Source organism: Pinus tabuliformis, chromosome 2_1 (genome assembly GCF_031772625.1).
Source record: "Pinus tabuliformis cultivar Carrire ecotype Pingquan chromosome 2_1, CPIR1, whole genome shotgun sequence".
NCBI classification, from domain to species: domain Eukaryota; kingdom Viridiplantae; phylum Streptophyta; class Pinopsida; order Pinales; family Pinaceae; genus Pinus; species Pinus tabuliformis.
The window spans coordinates 520,197,894-520,218,641 of NC_142299.1; the positions used below are offsets into that span (position 1 = coordinate 520,197,894).

At 41.2% G+C, this 20,748-nt stretch overlaps 1 protein-coding gene across 4 annotated transcripts in view; it reads left to right on the top strand.

The window, feature by feature from the left end:
• The first annotated feature begins 4,976 nt into the window (after positions 1-4,976).
• Positions 4,977-20,748, top strand: part of LOC149201234 (uncharacterized) — a 243,426-nt gene continuing 227,654 nt past the window's right edge. For 2 of the 4 annotated variants that reach the window (XM_089402895.1, XM_089402898.1), the window contains exon 1: positions 4,978-5,853. In XM_089402895.1, coding sequence (XP_089259021.1) covers positions 5,590-5,853 — 264 coding nt within the window. In that variant the 5' untranslated portion in view covers positions 4,978-5,589. Of the gene's footprint in view, positions 5,854-20,748 lie in introns of all 4 variants that reach the window. The other 2 variants (XM_089402896.1, XM_089402897.1) reach the window with 2 other exon arrangements.

Consider the following 20,748-nt stretch of genomic DNA (forward strand, 5'->3'; position numbering starts at 1 on the left):
TCAGATGAGCCGGCACCTCAATACGTTTCCAACCTGCCCAAACAGAATCGCTCCAAAGAGAAATATCCCACAACGAACACAACCCCTCCCTATCCATCCAACATCGCAACGCTCTAGTGGAGGCTCTGTCTTCAATTGGGTCCATATTCATGATTTTATCAGTCCAGATGTTGATCTTTTTGCCATTTCCTGAGATCTAGTAGGAGTGTGCATTGATTAAAGGAGCAGCTTTAACATACAATTTAAGGAACGACGAGTTAGGCAAATGAATCACCTTGTCTAAACAGCTAGAACGAGGACCTCTAAAATACTTTTTCCATAGAGCCAATTGGGCCCAGCCAGGCTTGGGTGCAATGATTCTCCAAATAATCTTAGATGCCATAGCCACATTCTGCTAACAGAGGTTTTTGAAATTCAAACCACCCTCCCACAGTGGCTTGGAGATGGTTTCCAACTGATAAGGGGAATCTTGTTTTCATTCTGTTTTCCTCCCTTCCAAAAGAACCTTCGCATGAACTCTTCCATTTTTTTTTAATATGATTGCTGAAGCGAGAAGCCCAACAAATTGAAATAAAGGAAGGCCAGTAAGCATAGATTTTCCAACAGTGTTGAGCCAGGAGTAACCCCAGGCTTGGATCCTAGTCTTGAATTTTTCAAGCTGAGGGAGCCAGTCTTTGCTTGAAGGTCTCTTATGAAAAATAGGAAGGCCCAAGTATTTGAAAGAGGTCCAAGAAGAGGAGGCTGCAAAACCCAAACATCTAGAAATAGCGGAGAGCAATCTGGGCGAAGTGTTCCAGCTGAAGATGTGAAATTTGTTCTTATTTACAACGTTGCCTAAGGCCTCACTGAAATCATCCAAAACTGCTTTAAATTTAGAGGCAGAGGAAAGAGAGGCAGCACCCAAAAGCAGAGTGTCATCCGCAAATAAGGCGTGATTTATGTTTTTGACCCCTCTTGCAATACATAGTCCATTAATATCTTGATCTTGCATCTTTTTGTCTAACAGTAAGCTAAGAACAGAGGCTTGGATGACAAATAGTAGAGAGGAAAGAGGACACCCCTGCCTAAGCCCTCTTGAAGCTTTGAAAAAATCAGTGGCTCTTCCATTTACAAGAGGAGAAATCCATGGTTCCGAGATGCATGCCTGGATCCATTTAATGAAGTTTGCTCCAAAACCAAACTTGCTCATGACTTTTAAAAGAAAGCTATGATTTACTCGATCAAAGGCATTTGCTAAATCGAGTTTAATCACCATACCTTGTTCTTTTCGAAGAAGACTTGAATGAATTGCCTCTTGAACAAGGGTGAAGTTGTCCACGATCTGCCTTCCTTGGATGAAGCCTCCTTGATTCTCCGGAATTATTTTGGGAAGAATGAGCTTCAGTCTATTTGCAATTACTTTGGTGATTAACTTGTACCCAGTATTGCATAAGGAAATCGGACGAAATCTGCTGAAGTTGTTGGCGCCTTTTTCCTTGGGTATGAGGGCTAAGAAAGCGGAGTTTGTGCTGCCTCCTATTTTCTGAGTATTTTGAGACTTTTGAACCATTTTGAGAAGATCCTTTTCAACAATCGGCCAACAAACTTGGAGAAACCTGGCAGAGAAGCCATCCAGCCCAGGGGCCTTATCCGGATCCATATCAAAAAGGGCCTTTTTAACTTCATCTTTAGCGACTTTGGCCTTAAGGATCTCGTTCATACGAGAGGAAATTGCAGAAGGAATAATGTCTAACAGATCTGAGTATTGGTGCGAATCCTTATCTTTACTATACAAGTTTTGAAAGTGAGAAAAGGCTGCTTTCTTAATACCTTCAAAATCCTTGTGAGTGTCGTTATCCTCCTTAATCTCAGAAATAGTGTTGAAGCATTTCCTGGGCTTGTTTGTGGAAAAAAGCAGTGTTCCTGTCCCTTGCTTTGAGCCAGAGATTTCGAGATTTTAATCTCCAGTATTCTTCTTCAGCTAAGCAGGCCTTATGAAAGCGTTGTTGCAGATGAGCCTCTTGATCTAACAACTCCTCTATGACTATAACGTTCTCCATATAAGTTTGATGAGAGGCAAGAGAGGCTTTAATGGTTTTTCTTTCTGTTTCAGGGTTGGACAGGGTTTTGACCCATCGTTTTAGAGCTCCTTTAACCCTTCTAGGCTTTTCCTCCTAGATAAAGAAAGGAGATCCTTTGACAGGTTGACTCCAACATTCCTTGATTGTTTGTGTGAAGTCTGGCTCCTTGACCCATAGGGGACTAAATCTAAAGGGAATAGGGCCCAGATCAAGATGGGCTAGGAGCTCTAGCTTTAAGGGCTTATGGTCTGAGATGCTGCTAGCAAGAATGTGCATTCTGGGTTCTAAACCTAGTAACAGATAGGAGCTTTGAATGAAAAATCTATCTAATCTGGCAGCAATATGACCAGGGCCCACTCTTTTGTTAGACCAGGAGTACTTACCGGAAGAAGGTTTGATATCCAGCAAGTCCCAGTCCTGCATAAGATCCTCCGCCCATTCCCTTGCCAGATGTCGGACAACGCTGCCTCCCCTTTTTTCAGACGAGTGAAGAGTGAGATTGAGGTCTCCAGCAATAATTATATTTTCCAGATTTATCAAGTCTACTTGGTGCCTTATAGAATCCCAACAATCCTTTTTTCCCCCACATTGACTGGAGAGTATACATTGAAAAGGCAAAAGATTTCCTTAGTATCCAGATTCTGCATTTTCAGCAGCAACCAGTGAGTATTACTAGCCTCAAAGGTGGCTGCAAATTTGTTGGCGTTCCATAGAGTGCCAATCCCTCCCGAGGCGCCCCGAGCAGAGATTGCTCTTGCTTCACTTTTAAACCAAAGTTTCTTGCTTGCTTGCAGGAAGAATTTGTCTTCCAGCTTAGTCTCTTGGACGAGAAGTATGTCTGGAGTTTTTGTTTTTATTAAGCTTCTCATGGCTTCTTCCTTAACTTTACTCCCCATACCTCTATAGTTCCAGGAGATGACCTTCATTATTTATGTTTCTAGTGGGCTCCCTTGGAGCCTTGGGGCTGATTTTTCAACATCCTAGGCTTTGAGGCTAGCAGTTTTTCCAGAGTTGGCTGGCTTCCCTGTAGCTTGTCTTTGTAAGTCTCCTGCTCTCTTTTTTCCCTGTCAATTTTACGGCCTCTTGTAGATCTTCTTACCGAGGTTTGGGGCTCTCCTATTTCATCTTCCTCCTCTGACTCGTCTGTTTCCTGCTCTTCTTCCTCATCTTCTAAAGTCGTACCTTTGGGATCTTCAGCACTTGTTCCTTTAAGGGACGCTGACGAAGTACCTTTGCTTGGAGAAACTGGTTTTTGGTTCTCGATCTCCTGGGTAGCTTCTGTCTCCTTTTGGACCACGACCTCCTAGGTGTCCTCTGGATGCAAGCTAAGAGGATCAAACTTATTTTATGGAGCAGGCTTGGGCAGGATCTGCTGAGCAGAGGCCTGGTGAGGTCCTTTACCATTAGGGCCTCCCGGCTTCTGTGTCTTGAGATAAGGTTTGGGGTGCTTGACTTGATTCCATCCGTCCTCCTTCCCCTGCACAGCCTCATTGTTGGTCGGGCAGCCTCTGGCGAAGTGACCATAAACATGGCATTTCCGGCATTTGAAGGGCAGCTGCTCATAGTCCAGTTTCTGCAAGTGCGTCCAGCTTCTGACATTTATTTTGATGGCCTCTGGTAGCCCCACCTCCAGATCTACTTCTACACAGATCCTGGCGCAGTCATATTGGTCCTTATTGTTCGCTCGGTCTATAAATTTCCCCAGGGCATTTCCAATGTGCATCAAAGAGTCCCAATTCCAACAATGCACTGGGAGATTTGGAAGTCTAACCCACACCGGGACTGCTTTGGGCACATCTACTGCCGGATCGAAGTCCGGAGTCCATTTATTCAGATACAAACCCTGAGGGCCCATGAAGTAGGGGCCGTTTTGGAAGATCAGATCTTTGTCATCCTTTGAAGTGAATTCGAAGAGGAAGTATCCTCTCCCCAGAAAGTAAGAGGTAACACTTTCTTTGATCAACGATGCCCAGTTTCTGTTGACCCAACTCTCAGTGGATTTTGGGGACGGCCATAGCCTAGTGAATTGGTCAGTGAGAGCCAGTTCGGCCAAAGACAATGCAACTTGGATCGAGGTTTCTGGAGGAAGGGAGATCACAGGAATATCATCCAACTTTTTTACAAATTTCGCAGCTTCAGAATTCTTCTTCTTTGGGAGCCCTGCCAAGAGCCGATTGAAGGCCTCAGAAGGCGAGAGCGGCGGAGGAGAAGGTAGAGGCGCCTGGGGAGTGCCCAACACCTCCATGGTCGCAAGCCCTAGGGAACGGGCCTGTCAAAAGCTAGCAGGTAGCAACGCGGTCCTCCATGAACCAGTCCGACCGCAGTATGAAGGAGAGCCCCAGGCGGACACGCCCGCAGGGATCAGGGCGGCAGAGAGCGGGCGCGCTCGCTGTCTACAGAACGCGCGAGATGCGGATCTCGAGGGTTTGCAGAGCGGGAGCCGAGTTGCAGAGCGAATTTTCAAAATCAAAATTTTAATATTTTTTATAATTTTATTTTACAAAACTATAAAAAATAATAAATATTTATAAACACAATTTAATTGTTTTAAATTTTGACTTTTTAATTTGATTATAAAATTATGTTTTTATTATTATTTAAAATATATTTTTAATACATAAATTAATTCAACATCCCTAAAAATATTTTGAATACTCAAATTATATACGCCCCAAAATTATAACTCCAATAAATTCTTATTAATTCTATCCAAAAATATAATATAAACTTTTCCAATATTACAAAGTTCCCTTTTTCCCTCTATTCCCTCCAAGAGGACCAACGTTAGATATAATCACTTTCACAATTTACCATGGAAAACATATAACAAATCCACAAATCATAATTCATACAGTTATATCTAATGATATTCAAATCCATTTTTTAAATCCTTCCAACTACTCTCGATTATCAAGCACACAAGATGTATATTTAGTATATGAAGCTACAAGAGAGGTAGCTTCATGCTTATTATGATTACCTTGTTCACCTGGGAAGCTCGTAACTTGGGAAGCTCAGATCAGCCATATGGGATGTCCCAAGCGTACAGGAGGTTCCAACACCACCGCTATTTTTCTATGTAGCTAAAAGTTTAGGAAGCTCAGATCAGCCATATGGGATGTCCCAAGGGTACAGGAGGTTCCAACACCACCGCTATTTTTCTATGTAGCTAAAAGTGGACTAATTATTCATAATTTTGGAGATCCTTTCAATAAAATCAAGAGTCATGGTCATAGGGTGTGATTGCATCCCTGTGCTTCTGAACAGAGATTCTTCGGCAATAAATCCCTCTGCATTATAACCCGAATCCCAAAAATCTGTGAGCAATTTCCCTCGGCTTCGGCTTTTCACAGCGGACATACCGTCATCCCTCTTCATTACCACTCTGGGAATCTCGTGGGCTGTGCAAGAAAACTGTCTAATGGTCGAATTCGATGAACTCACGCTAACATATACTATATATAGACATACGGGTATTGCTATCTGATCATGGCCTACAAATAATCCGAAGAGCTTAGAGCTCTTTGCTATGGATCCATGGAAGCCCGCGGGCTGCTTTGGAGGGCTTTTTAAGCCCAAAAAAGCAGGGCGAAGTAAGAAGAATATTGTGCGGAATTCAAAGAGCTTCAGCCTGAGAGCTGGGAAGAATTATCCAATGAACCCATCTGATTACAGCTTGTATGAGGAAGTGGGTGTGAGCACCACTGCAAAAGTGTACAGGGCTTTGTGTGTTCCGTTTAAGGAGGTCGTTGCAATCAAAGTTCTGGACATGGACAACTGGAATTCTAATCTGGTACACACATCATTCCTTCTCTGCATAAACTTAGTTACAGACAATGAGGAGCATTGGATCCATATTTTTTGATTTGATTGTATCCATTTCATTATCATTAGTAGGAAGTCTGTCACTTTTAAGGGCTTATGAATAAAGTAGAATGTGAATATGATTACAATAAGACCACTGCATGACACTAGTTTGCAGACACTAAAAGTTCGGCTGGATTAGAATTATGAACTAATTCAGCCTGGAAGTTGGCGTTGGGGTGCAAGTTGGGTATGAGCCTCCCTCGGTCTGGTATTAACTTCGCTTAGAAGTGCTGAGGTACTTTGTAGGTCCTCTTTCAGATGATTCCATTATCTATATCCAATAATTTCCTACTTTTAAGGATCTCCATTAGTTTTTTTGATAAAAATAACTTCTTATACATTTCCAAGACAATATGCAATGCACTCCAACTTTCCCAGTGTTGTAATACGAAGAAAACTCCAACTTTCCCAGTGTTGTAATACAAAGAAATTCATGAGATACTACTCCGACGTAGACTTCAGGCTCATAGACTTGTCGAACAGCACCTGACTTTCAACTTTCAGATTCTGAAAACCCAAGTTTACATTAACGATTGCCTCTTTTTTTCCGGGTAGCCTTCTTGTGTGACAATGCCAATAAAATTGTTGTTACCTCTTTTCGGAGAAGAACCCAAAGATTGTTAGGATTCCGTTAGGATGCTATTTCCTGCATCTCTTGATCCCTTACTTCCTTTGGTGGACAGGGCAATGGATCTTGTTCTTTTGATACTGTCTTCTTCCAGGATATGTTTTGGTACTTGATGACACATGGACTTAATATCGCTAGAAGCTTTGCTACAAACTTTTATCCTTTGGGATGATATACCTCTATATCTGGTTGGTTCATCAATCTAAGTTTCTCCCTTTCGAGTCCCTACCAGTTCTGGAATCTTTGTTTTGATGGTTTTTTAAATTGTGGGTTCAGGTCTATCTTGGAAATGCACCTGATTGGTTGCTTTCCAGATTGGTTCATTTTTGGCTCTCAGAAATGCACCCAGTCTAGAAAACATTTGCTGGCTATATTTTCAATAGGAAGAAACACCTCCCAGTCAGGATATGCCTGCAACAGGGACATAGTTGGTTGCAAAAAGAAAAAACACATTATGTAGCAGCAGCACCTAAGAAGGACATTCGGTGTTTTGAGATGTAAATCCAACGGTACCGTAAGACAATCACTGGATGGACGTTTCATTGGCATATTCACTAGGTGGTCTTTTCTAAAATGGAAACGCCAACATATACTGTCTGAGAAACGTGTAGTAGTGACTCAGAAACTGGAACAATCTTAGAATTCAGAATCAAACTGCGTACCTTTCATGCATCTCTGAACTCTGTGTTGGGAGGCCATTGAGGACTAATGTGTAAATGCCATTATGTAATTAATGTCATTATATTTATAAAGTGACTTTACTAGAGTGATTTAAGCATGATAAGTTATGATTCATGAAGAGTACGTGACAAGTAGATATGTGAATGTGTGTCTCATATGAAACGAATAGTCATGAAGTGCAATAGTCATCAAGATTGAAAGTCATAAGTTATGTAATCGCATATATCAATGAAATACATGCCTGGGAATGTGTGAAGTCAGCTTCCCGTTTCTTCATGTTGTTTATTTTGTGTTTGCCTTGTTGTATTTCCTTTTCCCAGTGCAGCTGTTAGTTTACTCTTGAATGCTGCATTGGGTGTTGTTGTCAGAGATTGAACTTGAATCGCTTGTGTGATAGGTGGGAATGATTATTTCTATACCAGGGTCTTAGTGGAGCCTAGTATAGATAGTCAAATGAAAGAGGGAAAAGTTGTCCATTGTCACATTCCTTTGTCGAGTCTTAGATAGGAAAGTTTGGCAAGTAAGAATTTGCCTAGAGTAAGTTAGAGTTAAGTATAGTTTGTGATTCTTGTATACATGCATTTGAAGACTTCAAAATTTTTAGATGCCATAGATCATTGAATACATTGAAGACCTAGATTAGAACCATAACCAATAGAATTGCACTGCAACAACATAAAAAAAGCATTCAAGAGTTTGACAATGAACAAAACACACTAAGATAATGCAAAATGAAGAAATTGATGACATGATGACATAGATTTAATGATGATTCCTTGATGGTATATAGCGGACAGTAGAGTACCTTGAGTTTTGACCTTTGAAGCCCAACTGAAGAGTGTCAATGTAACAATGGAGTGAAAATGATGGCACCATTGTTGGCAGTTTTGAGCAAGAGGCTGGCTGTACAATTTCGAGAAGGATGTTGGCAGTATAATTTTGAGCAAGAGGTTGGCTCTGTGGTTTCAACTAGGAGCTTGGCTGTGGTGTTTTGAGCATAGAAGTTTTATGTGTGAAAATTCCAAAATTGAAATCCTATTGCAGCAACAGGAAATTATTTTTCTAATTGTTAATTAATTTAACAATTTATTTGCCATGGAAAATACTAAATAAATCGGACTGCAACCTTCACATATAAAATTGCGGAAACAAAATAGCGTTAGAAATTGAGAAAATCTAGCACACACACATAAAAATGACACCGTTACTTTTGGACAATTGTCCCCCGAAAAACCAAACTTGGGAAAACCGGTGCAGCAGTGAAACATGAGTACAATAATCTGGATGTCGAATTTGGCAATCCTACAGAGAAAAATATTGGCAAAAATCTAGTGAGAAATTTTCCTCACCCCACATGGAAATTGGGCACTGAAGATTGGCCTCTGAAACCCTCTACGAATTGCCGGACATCACCCTCTGCGTGGGCTCTAATTCGTATGACCTGGATCTCAATCTGAGTTGCTTCTTCTGTTTGCCATTGACTCTGGAAATGCTTCTCCTGAACACTAAAACGACTTCCCAAATCTGCAAATTGAAATTCCTTTAGAGGCTACTGTGCAGTCCCCGTGTCAGCCTCACTGTGGCTCTTCTACCTCTCTGCAAATGCATTCACCGGATCTGGAAAACTTCCTGCAACGTCACTGTCCCTGCCCCTCCTTGTCTCTTCTTCCTTAATGAAGCTCGAACTCTCCTGCAACTGACTGCTTGTACTTTGGAAAATCGAATTCTCCAAGTGACTCTAGTGCATTCTCCATCACCACATCGATCCCTTCTTATATCTTCCTATTGGGACTCCAAGGACCAAGATTAAATCTTAATCAATGGCTCAGATAATTTCTGGTTTGATCCATGCGAGTTTCTAAATAATTCACACCTTGACTTAATAGATTCTGATTAATTAATTGGTTTTTCTAAGTTTAAACTTAGGAAATATTAAAAAATTGGCTAATAATCTAATTAAGTCATCTCTAGGTGGAATTTCCAGAAACGATTTTTGGGTTTTGGAGATCTAATGTATTCCAGCCTCTCCACCAAATTTCGTGGCTAGAACACATTCAATGCTACAAAAACTAACACTCCCTCTTAGCGAGGTCTGTGTTCTTTCTAGTGCTGCACATCCTGCCATAACACCCTGTCTCTGTATCACCCCCTATCACGCTGTTGATGTCTGGCCATACTGCCCACCAACCACTACGCAACTCTGATGCTGCATCTGTGTTGCTGCTGACATTGCCACACTGCTGCCAACTCTGTATCTACACTACAACTCCCTGTCATCTGTTGCTGCTGCCACTGAGAAGCATCCAAAATACTGAATCAACTGTGTTCAGTATGATGCATATGTCCCCTGAGTCTCTGACTGCTACTAGCATCTGTACTGTCACTGAAGAATTTGAGCTGTTGCTGACTTTGCTACTAAGACACTTACTTTGCTGTGAACACTACATTTGCACACTGGTCTGCAACTATCACTTTGGTATTGACTGCATCAGCTGCCACTGATCCATCCTGCTACTGAATACTGTGGGCCCTCGTAGCTAGGTAATGATCCATGAGGTGGACTCCTCAAGGACCCTACCCAATCTCTGTAGCTCTCTGGGGCTACAACTCCAAGTCACCCCACCTCACTCCTAGAGGTATGGCTGCCATCATTGCGAAGTCTTCCTCCAACCTGGAGGACAACCTATCTATCTTAGCATGTGCTGCTGCTTGGTCCTGCTTCTCTTGCTTGTCCTCCTTTTTGAGAGGACACTGGGTATTGTAGTGGCCAAACTCGCCACACCTAAAGCACTTGACGTTAGATAGGTCCTTCTTCTTCTACTACCCCTGCCCTTGACTGGGACCCTTTGATGTGAGGGCCACATTCACCTCCTCCTTCACATCCTTCTGTCTGCTGCTACTGCTGCAACTAATGGAGCTCATTAGCAGAGTTTGCATCAACTCTTCCTGTTGCAAGTTAGCTCACATTTTGTCCCATCCTGGTAGCATGTCTCTGCCCAATATACTTTGGACGAAGACTTGCCAATCCTCCGAGACACTGTTTAGTGCCAACCGTACTAGCTCTAAAGGTTGAGGTGTTGCCCCAACAACTGCAAGCTGGTCTCGGACCTCCTGAATCTTGGTGAGGAAGGGATCTATGCCTTCCCCCTTATGCATCATGATGCATCTAAGCTTTTCTTCCAGGAATATCTTCCACTGCTCGGAAGTACCCTAGTATAGCATGGAGAGAACATCCCACATCTCTTTGGCCGTTCCCTTTGCTGCTATATGTGAGACTCTATGGTCCTCAACTCCATCTAGGATCAACCACTTCGCCTTTGCGATTTCCTTTTTGTATTCCTTGAGCTGGTTTGCATCTCGGGGAACTGCCACCACATTATCTATGTAGGCTTTCAGGCCATATTCATCTAGAAGGAAGGACAACCTAGCCTTCTAGAGGACATAGTTGGAAGCACCATCCAACTTATCCTGATTTCTAAGACCCGTTGTGGCCATCTCTGATAAAGTCGAAAACTCTCTCTTTCTCTTTGCTTGGTTGTTGCTTTGCTATACACACTTCCTTATGGAGTGAGGAAATTTGCACTCAACTATTGCTAATCTGCCAGGAAAATCAAACTTCTGAGACTCGATGTTCCCTGAGAGAAAATTTCCCTTTGTTGTGTGCTTTTTCCTTCCACCCGACGTTGGTTCTGCTGCTGCAAAACGCTTTGCATCCAACCAAGGAATCTGCGTAGCAAAAAACTGAGCTGTTGCTGCTCCCTCTGCCTGCTGGAATCACTCAATCTGGAAAGTCGAGTTTTTTTGCCACTTCGCATTGAAAAGTTGAACTTCCCCAAGCAACTCATCTTGTCTGGCAATGGACTGCACTGCCTCTAGGAATTTCAGCCTGCCGCTCCTACTGAACAACGAAATTCCCTCTTTCGCTTCTGAGCTTCCCGACTGATCACTCACGCTCTAATACCATGTGAAAATTCCAAAACTGAAATCCTATTGTAACAACTGGAAATTATTCTTTTAATTGTTAATTAATTTAATAATTTATTTGCTATGGCAAATACTAAATAAATCACACTGCAACCTTCACAAATAAAACTGCAGAAATAAAAAAGTGTTGGAAACTTAGAAAATCTAGCACACACACATAAAATTGACATCGTTATTTTTGGACAATTGTCCTCGGAAAAACCCAACTTGGGAAAATTGGTGCAACATTGAAATTTGAGTACAATAATTTGGATGCAGAATTTGGCAATCCTACAGAGATAAATACTGGCAAAAATGTAGTGAGGAATTTTCCTCACTCCACAGGGAAATCCAACACTGAAGACTAGCCGCTAAAACCCTCTACAAATTGTCCTACGTCACCCTCTGCGTGGGCTCTATGCAGGCTTTAATTCGTACGACCTGAATCTCAATCTGAGCTGCTTCTTCTGTTTGCCACTTACTCTGAAAACGCTTCTCTTGACCTCCGCAAAATTCTTCTGCCACCGGAACATTGAAACGACTTCCCGAATTTGCAAATCAAACTGCCTTTAGAGGCTACTGCGCAGTCCCTGCGTCAGCCTCACTGTGGCTCTTTTGCCTCTCTGCAAATGCACTCACTAGATCTGGAAAACTTCCTCCAGCCTCACTGCCCCTGCCCCACACTGTTTCTTCTTCCTCACTGAAGCTCGAACTCTTCGGCAATTTATTGCTGCTATTCTGGAAAATTGAATTCTCCAAGTGACTTTGGTCTATTCTCCATCACCACATTGATCCTTTCTTATATCTTCCGTTTGGGACTCCAACGACCAATATTAAATCTTAATCAATGAATCTTATCATTTCTGGATTGATCCGTGTGAGTTTCTAGATAATTCGCACTTTGACTTAATTAGTTTTGATTAATTAACCAATTTTCCTAAGTTTAGACTTAGGAAATATTAAAAATTTGGTTAATAATCTAATTAAGCCATCTCTAGGTGTAATTTCCAGAAACGATTCTGGGTTTTTGAGAGCTCATCTATTCTAGTGCCTCCACCAAATTTCGTGGCTAGAACACATTTGATGCTACAAAAACTAACATTCTGCACCATAGGCACATTGTTGGATGGATGATAGACGCCGAGGAATAGTGAGTCACAATCAATGTTGTATGCCCACCTTCCTATTCAATTGGTGGTTGTTGTTGTAATGTTCTAGGGTAATTTTTTCCCTAGTGTTTATTTTCTGGTGAGAGTTTCTTCAATAAATCTTTAACAATAATACACATTTATAAACAATGTGTATGAATATAAAGAGCTTCAATAACCATATAATGTATGCAAGAATATCAAGTTTCCACAACAATATGATACTTCGGTCAAAGCACAACAACTTAGGGAAGCCTGCCCAATAGTAAGGAATGTAGCCTACCATGAGCTCTACTTGCCTTATATGGCCATCACCTAGTTCTTTTGCACATGAGATACTCCCTTGCATAAAAAAGGAACGCTTGCATGTCCCAACCTAGATGAGCGATAAACTGACTCATCTTAAAGGGGTAAAACTGCTACATCATAAAGAGCAAGCTATAACTGGTAATACAAGGAATAATCAAGAAGTAAAAGGCTCACAACACGGGTGGAAAAATCAAGTCGAATTGGTATCTCATGCATCCATGAATGCTCCCTCCCCACATCCATACACTTAGGATGTAGACACCTCCATCAGCTACTCCCTTTGACCATGGCACTTGAACATGAAACCTTCTCCCCTCCATTACCACACTATTATAGAACAACGCCTATCAATTGAAGGGTGGACCAGGGACATGTCACTTCCCCTTAGGGGTTAGAAATTAGAAGCGCCTAATAGGGTTATCCATTAGCCACCCCACAAAGGGGGAAAACGCTTTTGTGAGGGCTTTGTCCTGATTTTGGGAGGTGATCTTTGTTTGATGTATTAATATGCCCTTAAAATTCGAGTTTGGTTCACTTATATGCATTATTGGTCTTGTCTTTGATGGATGGTCGCTTTCAATAGAATACATGTTGCTTTTGTCAGGTGGATCACTGCAGCCTAGGCCTTGGGCACTCACTCCACTCACTCCACAAGTACCCAGGCCTTTTAGAGAAGTACATGGCCTAAGAAGATGTAACATTGAGAGACTGGAGCCTCCTGACAGTGTTAGCATATGACACATGCCCTTGAGTACCTCTAAGACCCAGTACCCTTGAGTACCTCTAAGACCCAGTACGCTAGTCAACTTTGACCTGGATTCGAGGATTCTTCATGATGACATCACTGGACCTAGTGTGCCCCCAGGCTAGCCTTGATACAACTTGATGGGCAGGAGTTGATTTAGAGCCCAAATGAGGATGGTCTCCCATTGAGAGACTAGGGAGGGCTTGTTGCACTAGAGGAAGCCCTAACGCTAGAGAGAAGGAGGCCTTACTTGACATTTGGAGACCCATGGAGACCACTTAATGGTAACTTAGCTACACTTGGGACCCTGGAAGAGATATTGAAGTGGATTTGAGGGCCATCCCTCAAATTTTGGATCACCCAAGTGTCTACACACACCTTAGCATGGCATTTGGAGCCTTAATTAGGCATGATGTCTACATTAGGAGAGGTTGCAACTCACACGCGTGGGCTAATTTGGTTTATTTTATCATTAGCTGATGGGTGGGCTTGTAACCCAAGTTCATTTAAGATCAAACTTGTTTTTAGGGGCTTCATTAGGTTAAGATAAGTGAGATAAACCTCATATAAATAGAGGTTATTCACATTTCATTTTGATCACCACTTGTGGATATGTTGTGTCTCTCTAAAAGATTTCAACCTAGTTGAAATTCGTCTTGTATCTTGTGGAGATGTGATCTATTATGGATTTTTGCTTATGGAGCTATTCTTTGGTATTGGAGATGTCATTGTGGAGCAATAATGGATTGGTTCATGCATTCTATCTTGTAATTGTTCTTTGTATTTGATATATCTTTGTATTTTTTTGGCTATTGCATGGAATGGTTAATTGTCTAGTGTTTCTATGTGCTAGTTATCGTTGAAAATTTGTTTGTGGAATCTTAGCAATGTTATTATATGCATTACTTATCATAGAATTTGTGCGACAATCCCATGAGTGAATCTTTCAACTAGCTCTCCTCATTGAGTTTGCTCCCTCACAAAAATGATACGTAGGGTTTCGAACCAAGGGTTTCATGTTCCCTTTGTTGTTGCTAGGGTTTAGTATTTTTCTCTTAAGAAGGTATCCAATAAACTCCATCACCCAAGGTCAAGGCACTGACCTTCCACATAGATGATAAAAAAAAATAGAAAACTTCAAAAATCTCTTCTTTTTCTTCTCTTCCTAAAACTTCAGCTTTGAAAATTTTGGCCCTAAAACTTTGTCTCCTAAATTTTTGGCCCTAAAACTTCGTCTCCTAAATTTTTGGCCTTGAAATTTTTCGGCCCTAAAATTTCAAGCCCCAAAGTTTTTGATCGATAAATTTTTGGCCCTAAATTTTCAACTCCAAAATTTTGGATTTTAAAAATTTTAGTCCTAAAATTTCAGCCCCTAAATTTTCGAGCCCTGAAAATTTCGGCCCTTCAAGGTCGCCGCTAGGGTTAAGGTTTGAAGTAGAATTTAACTAGGGCTTTGACATTGAACTAATTTGAAGTCGTTTCACCTTACTAAGCTTTAAAACATCAAAATCTAGCAATTTGCATGGTTGAAATTGCTTCCAATTCTAGGGCTAGAAAAACCCTAATTCTGAACTAAGGCTTCAACTTCGGATCACTTGAAGGCTTTTTACTTCTTTTATTGATCATACCAATTTCCATAAGCCTTTTCTTGGTCTTATTTGCCTTTGTATGCCATTATCATTGCTTATCCCTTAAACCCTAGGGAATAAGTACTTTTTGATATGTCCCTTGGAGAGCATGTTATTCCTTATTTCATTGGATTGAGTCTTGTTCTTAGTTAGAGTGCTCTACTTGAATCTTTTGTACGCTGCTCCTAAGGTATGCTATTCCTTGTCTAGCCTTGTCCTTAGTCGGAGTATCTCGAGTAAGCCTATTCAACCTCCTTTATAGGTTCCTTTGAGGGTATGCTTCTCCTTATTACATAGAATTGAGCCTTGTTCTTAGTCTGAGTACCCCGTCTGAGCCTATTCAATTGTCACCTTTGAACCCTATACCAAGAATATCCTCTAGGTGACCTAAACCGGGAAGCCTCCCTTGTGGTGAAAATCCACTAAAGAGTAGGAGGTGGTGTGTTGTGGTGACAGTGGGCCTCCACCTCATTGTTGTCCCTTGGTCTAGTTCTTGTCTTGTGAGCTCCCCTCACAAGACCTGCTAGATTTTGAGGCAACAAAGTTGATTGAAAAATTCATCAGGTGTGTGTATAGACCTTGCAAGCAACCTAAACAAAAATAAGTGATTCTGGACATGGCATCTTTGGGTGGCATGGGTTAAGTAGAACGAAGGTTGACAATAATGGAGACATTGACAAAGTCAGTGGTGGAGAAGACTACTTAGTTGCAAAGCTTGTAGGACTAGAAGCAAGAACACGAGGATGAGTTGAAGTCAACCCTTGTAACTCTTGTGGAAGTCATTGGGAAGGAGTTGCCTTGCTACTAATCGAGTTGTGAGCAAGTTGCAACAAAATGATTCAATGTTCTACTAACAATAAATGAACCAAGTGTGGAGTCTAGGCAATGCACGAAGGCACTTGCCCACCCGCATTTGGTTGGGGATGTAGAAGTAGGAGATGACGAATGTCACCCTATAGCCATTGTGAACTTTTGTAGAAAATCCATGAGCGTATAGGATTTCTAGCTGACCACGAAACAACTTGAAGAGTTAGGATGCACACTGAAGGAAGTCAGGTTGGTCTTGAGTTACTTGTGCACAAAGCACAAACCAAACATGATGTTTTCCCTGCACACTGCCAAGAAGTGGGCTGTGTGACCTTGGGAACAATAAAGAAAATGTTTTGTAAAGAGTCTGAATTGATAGTTGTTGGGTTAGGGAAGATAATACTTAGCATAGTGAGTTGTGAACGACAGTTGGACAACTTGGTAGCAATTGGCATGATGAGTCGTGAGAACGATTTAGTAGCCATGGGTAAAGAGAAGAACTTTACCTTGACCTTGGAGGTTGGGCAGGAAGACGAATTTGTGAACAAAAATGCTATGTTTGGCATGAGGAAGTGCCTCTTAGGAGTTGCATGTGACGATTGGAATTAACTACCCAACAAGTGCAAAACTTAAGGTTGGCAATGTGTCAAGACCTAGCATAAACGATCGAATTAAGTGAGCAATGATGAGTTCCATGGTTTAATGTTTAGGTGGATTGTATAAGGAAACGACAATAGGATAGCAATGGCATGGGTCAATGTGACAGAGTTGGGCAAGGATGACATTCATTCTTGAGGTGAAATGGTAGGACTGACTTTGGGTAGAGATCATGCAGGAGCTAGTCTAAGTAGGGTTGAGGAAATTTGAGGTTTCCAATGGGGGAATTCAAGTTTTCTAGTTGTAGAATTTGGGGCTTCTAGTAGATCGAGTTGTGGGTAGAGTCATGAGTTTAGGTAGAGACTTTGAGACAATAGATTTTGTGGATGTCGCTAGGGATGGCAACAACTTTTGGTTAGGGAGGATGTAAGGACATAGGTTGGGAGGGTGCATGACACCTCTGCCTGTTTGAAAAAACACCTCGACAAGAAGAAATATTAGGGTTACCATGATGAGCAAGAGACTTGGTCGGTCAGTTAGAGGCATCCTTAGATGGAATGGAGATGGGATGGTGACATCTTTATATTGGGAGTGGGTAGAAGTGCCTTGACGCACAAACTAGATGTATTATCCAAGGAGATTCACGTCTGTTACTTGCATAAGACTTTGGCTCGATGAGACAAGTTTGTAGAAGGCAAGGTGAGATAGCATTTTAGTTAGACGAGTTTGCGTAAGGTAAACACTAGTTTAGATGGCACAAAACAAGGATGGGGTTGAATTGGACAAAGGTGGGTTGAGGCAAATGACTCACAGAATGGACAAGTTGGTGGGCACATGATGTCTTGGGTGTATCCATGCAATGGTTGGTGAGTCAATGTGATTCTTCACCAAATGGTATGATGCCCCATGGGTTGGAATAGGCACATGCATATGACGATATGAAAGGTTGGATTGGTTAGAACACCAAACAACGTGACAATTGTGGGAATGGATGGACACATATATAGTGGGAGGTTAGATGAGCCAAACACAAGACACAACAAGAAGTCGAAGTGAAAGAACAAAGAACAAAGAGCAAAGGGAGCAAGTCAAAAGGGAACAAGTGCACAAGTAGCTAAGCAAATGGATAGAGTGTGACCCAAAGAGACAGGGTTTGGTTGTGACGATAGTTAGACAAGCAGGTTTGATTGTAGCAAGGAGTTCCTATAAAGGCAAAGACAATGACAAGTTGCAGAACAACTTAGCCACATATTGTTTTGTATCATACAAGTTGTGGCATGTTTGCAAGCCCCATTGTAACATAACATCTTGTATTGTAATGATGTATGTGTGTTAGGCATAGTTCATGCTGCTTGACATGCATTTGGTGTTGTCCATTGTGTGTGCTTTGTATTTGATTGTTTAGGTTAATGCATAACAATTACTGTTTGCATATGAAAAATTAATGTGTTCAATTTCTGAGCTATAAGTGTGATTGTTGCAACCAAAGCCGGTCTCATTCCAATGGCACCCTTGAGGACATCTTGCCTTGAAAGACTTGTTTGAGTGATTCTTGCATATTGGTGCTCCTTGGTTGAGTTAGGGTTTCTCATGGTTTTCCATGGCTAGATTTTTGGAGAGCTAGTGTATTGTACCAAACTTATAATAAGGCTATGGTACGTGTTGTCGCCTGGTTGTACAGGCACTGCGACAATCGCTTAGCGTAGGGGCTGTCACTCTGATCCCTGCCCACTCCGTTCTAGCTGTCTCCCAACAACACGTTATGGGGGGTAGTCCCTTTGGAATAAGGTGAAGGAAAACAAGTTGGGAACCAACTTGTTTGGGAGACACGAATGAGTGGCCTAGCCACTCGGTTGACTTTGAGCAAGATTATTAATTAGATTGGATTTTCGTGTATGAGGCCAGTGCCTTAATGGAGTCACAATTCTTGCTTATGGTAAATTTAAACCAAGTGACTGGATGGACACCCGCTGCTTGAATGATTGACTAACCTATATGATATGCAAGTCCTAGGACCTATGTGAGATGCAATGATTTTGGTTAATTTTAATTATATGCCTAATCTAAGTAGAACCTTTCCCCTAACTGTTTTGAGAAACAATCCTCAAAGTAAGTTGTGAAATGGAAGCCAACGAGAAGCAGACAACGACCTGATTAATGATACCTCCCCCTGTGTTCCACTCACCCAGTGCCTTCGACGTTGCAGAGATTGTGGCTCTGACGATTGCAAGGTCACTATGTTAACTACTAGGAAGAGTTGAATCTCTCAAGCTAGTTTGAAAAGGGTTGCCCTAAAGGGTCTATCAACCTTGCTTATGATACGAGGTAAATTTTTAATGTAGACTAGATCCTAGAATGCTTATGCAAGATGATGAGTGAAATTATCTTGAATTAAGATTGTTTGTGTTACTTAAGTACTTAAGTGTGAATATTCTTAATGCAAGAGTACTTAACAATATTGAGATAACAATCTTAACAAAATAAATGCCGAAAGATACAAGTGCAAACTTCACAAGATATTCCTCAAGATGTTAGATTACTTACCAATTAACGACAAAGCTATAAGATGCCAATATTCAATACTTAAGATGAGCCAAATATTGCTATTGAGATAACCAATGGAAACTTAGATGCCCAAAACAAGATTAAGAATGATCTTATCACTGCAATGACAATTATTAAGAGGAATTCAATCAAATCAACAAGATACCAATATGCTCAAGAGGTTTATCACCAAGACGATTTGATTCAAGTGCTTTTAGGTGACTGAGCTTATTACATGTGAAATATAAATTCTTATAACACATAAACTCACAAGAACAACACAATGTTAACCACTTTCACCATGTAAATGCTAGGAACAAAATATAGAGCTATGAAGACACTTATGCACTTTATGTTCCTATGATCTTTTTATGAGAAACAAGTGATTATTATGAAACAATATGTAAATAGCAATTTCACAATGCCTATGCTTGCCCAAAGTCACAAGGAAAGGCCCAATTGCTAAGCAAACTTAGCTAACTGAAAAATTAGATGAATTAGCCATTTAAAAATGTATTTTTCAGAGATATTTCAGATTTGATCTATTTACTAGCATAAATCCATCTTAAATACGGATCTAACATGAGCCGAGGGGGGATCCAATTTCTTCATGTGTAAATTTTTTTATGAGCCGACATTATTTAAATGTTTTGTATAATTATTTGGTTTTTTATGTTTTTAGATTTTTCATAATTTTTATTTTGGTGGACATGAACAAAATTTCAATTCAATTTTGATGATAGACGGACACTGTTACACATTATACTGGGTTGTATAATGAGCCTCTCTGCTCAATTACAACAGTAAAAAAGCCACAGATCATCAAGCTAATGATGTTAGAAACAATGCCAAAAATGCCCCAAAATAGGAAATTGACCGGAAACTGAAAATTTCAAAATTTTGACCCTTTTTTAGTGTATGCTTCAGAAATTTCAGATCTGAAATCTTCAATTATGCAGTAAATTCCAACAAGCATAAAATTAGATCTAGGCTAGATCTAAGGTGCCCAAGTGGCTAAAATTCAGGAAAATCAATATTTTGCTATTTTGAACAACTTTGACCAATTTATATGTGATTTTAGGGCCTAAATATCAATGATTTGAAAGCTGTAATAAAACAGAGAGAAGACAAGGGTTTAGAGGTCAAACCCTAGGCAAAGGCCTTGTAGATGCACTTGCCCATATGGCCCAAAATTTTAGGATGAAAATTTTAGGATGAAGAAGCCACCTGAAAACCAATCTTTTGAAGCTAAAAAATCTGTGAAACCACCAAGGAATCAGTCTCAAAACTTCAGATTAGGGTTTAAGGCAGATTAGGGCAGAAGATGGCCAAGAAAAGCCAACGCTAGGCCAAGGAAGGCCAACGTTGAGGGAAGAGAGGCTCAAGAGGGCATATCAAGGGCTAAAAGGGAAAGAGGAGGCCAAAAAGAGACAACACTGGGGCTTAGAGGCTGGATGTTGGAGGAGGAGGAGGCCCAAGGCTAGACGTTGGGGGTTTAAGGCCCTAAAAGGCTACGAAAGCCCTTTAGGGCTGCTGTCTAGGCTTCCAAAGGGAGGTGGAGGCCCCAAAAGGCCACGACTAGTCCTAAAAAGGGCTTAAATCCTCTGCGTAGGGGCTTGGAGAGGAGGTCGAGGCCTCTAGGGTTCACGAACTGCCCTAAAAGGGTCGAAAAAGGATGACATAGGGGCTAAAAGGTTGATGTTGGGGCCTTAGAGGCCGACGTTGGGCTTGGAGAGGCTGGATCTGGTCTCGGGAAGGATGAAAATGAAAA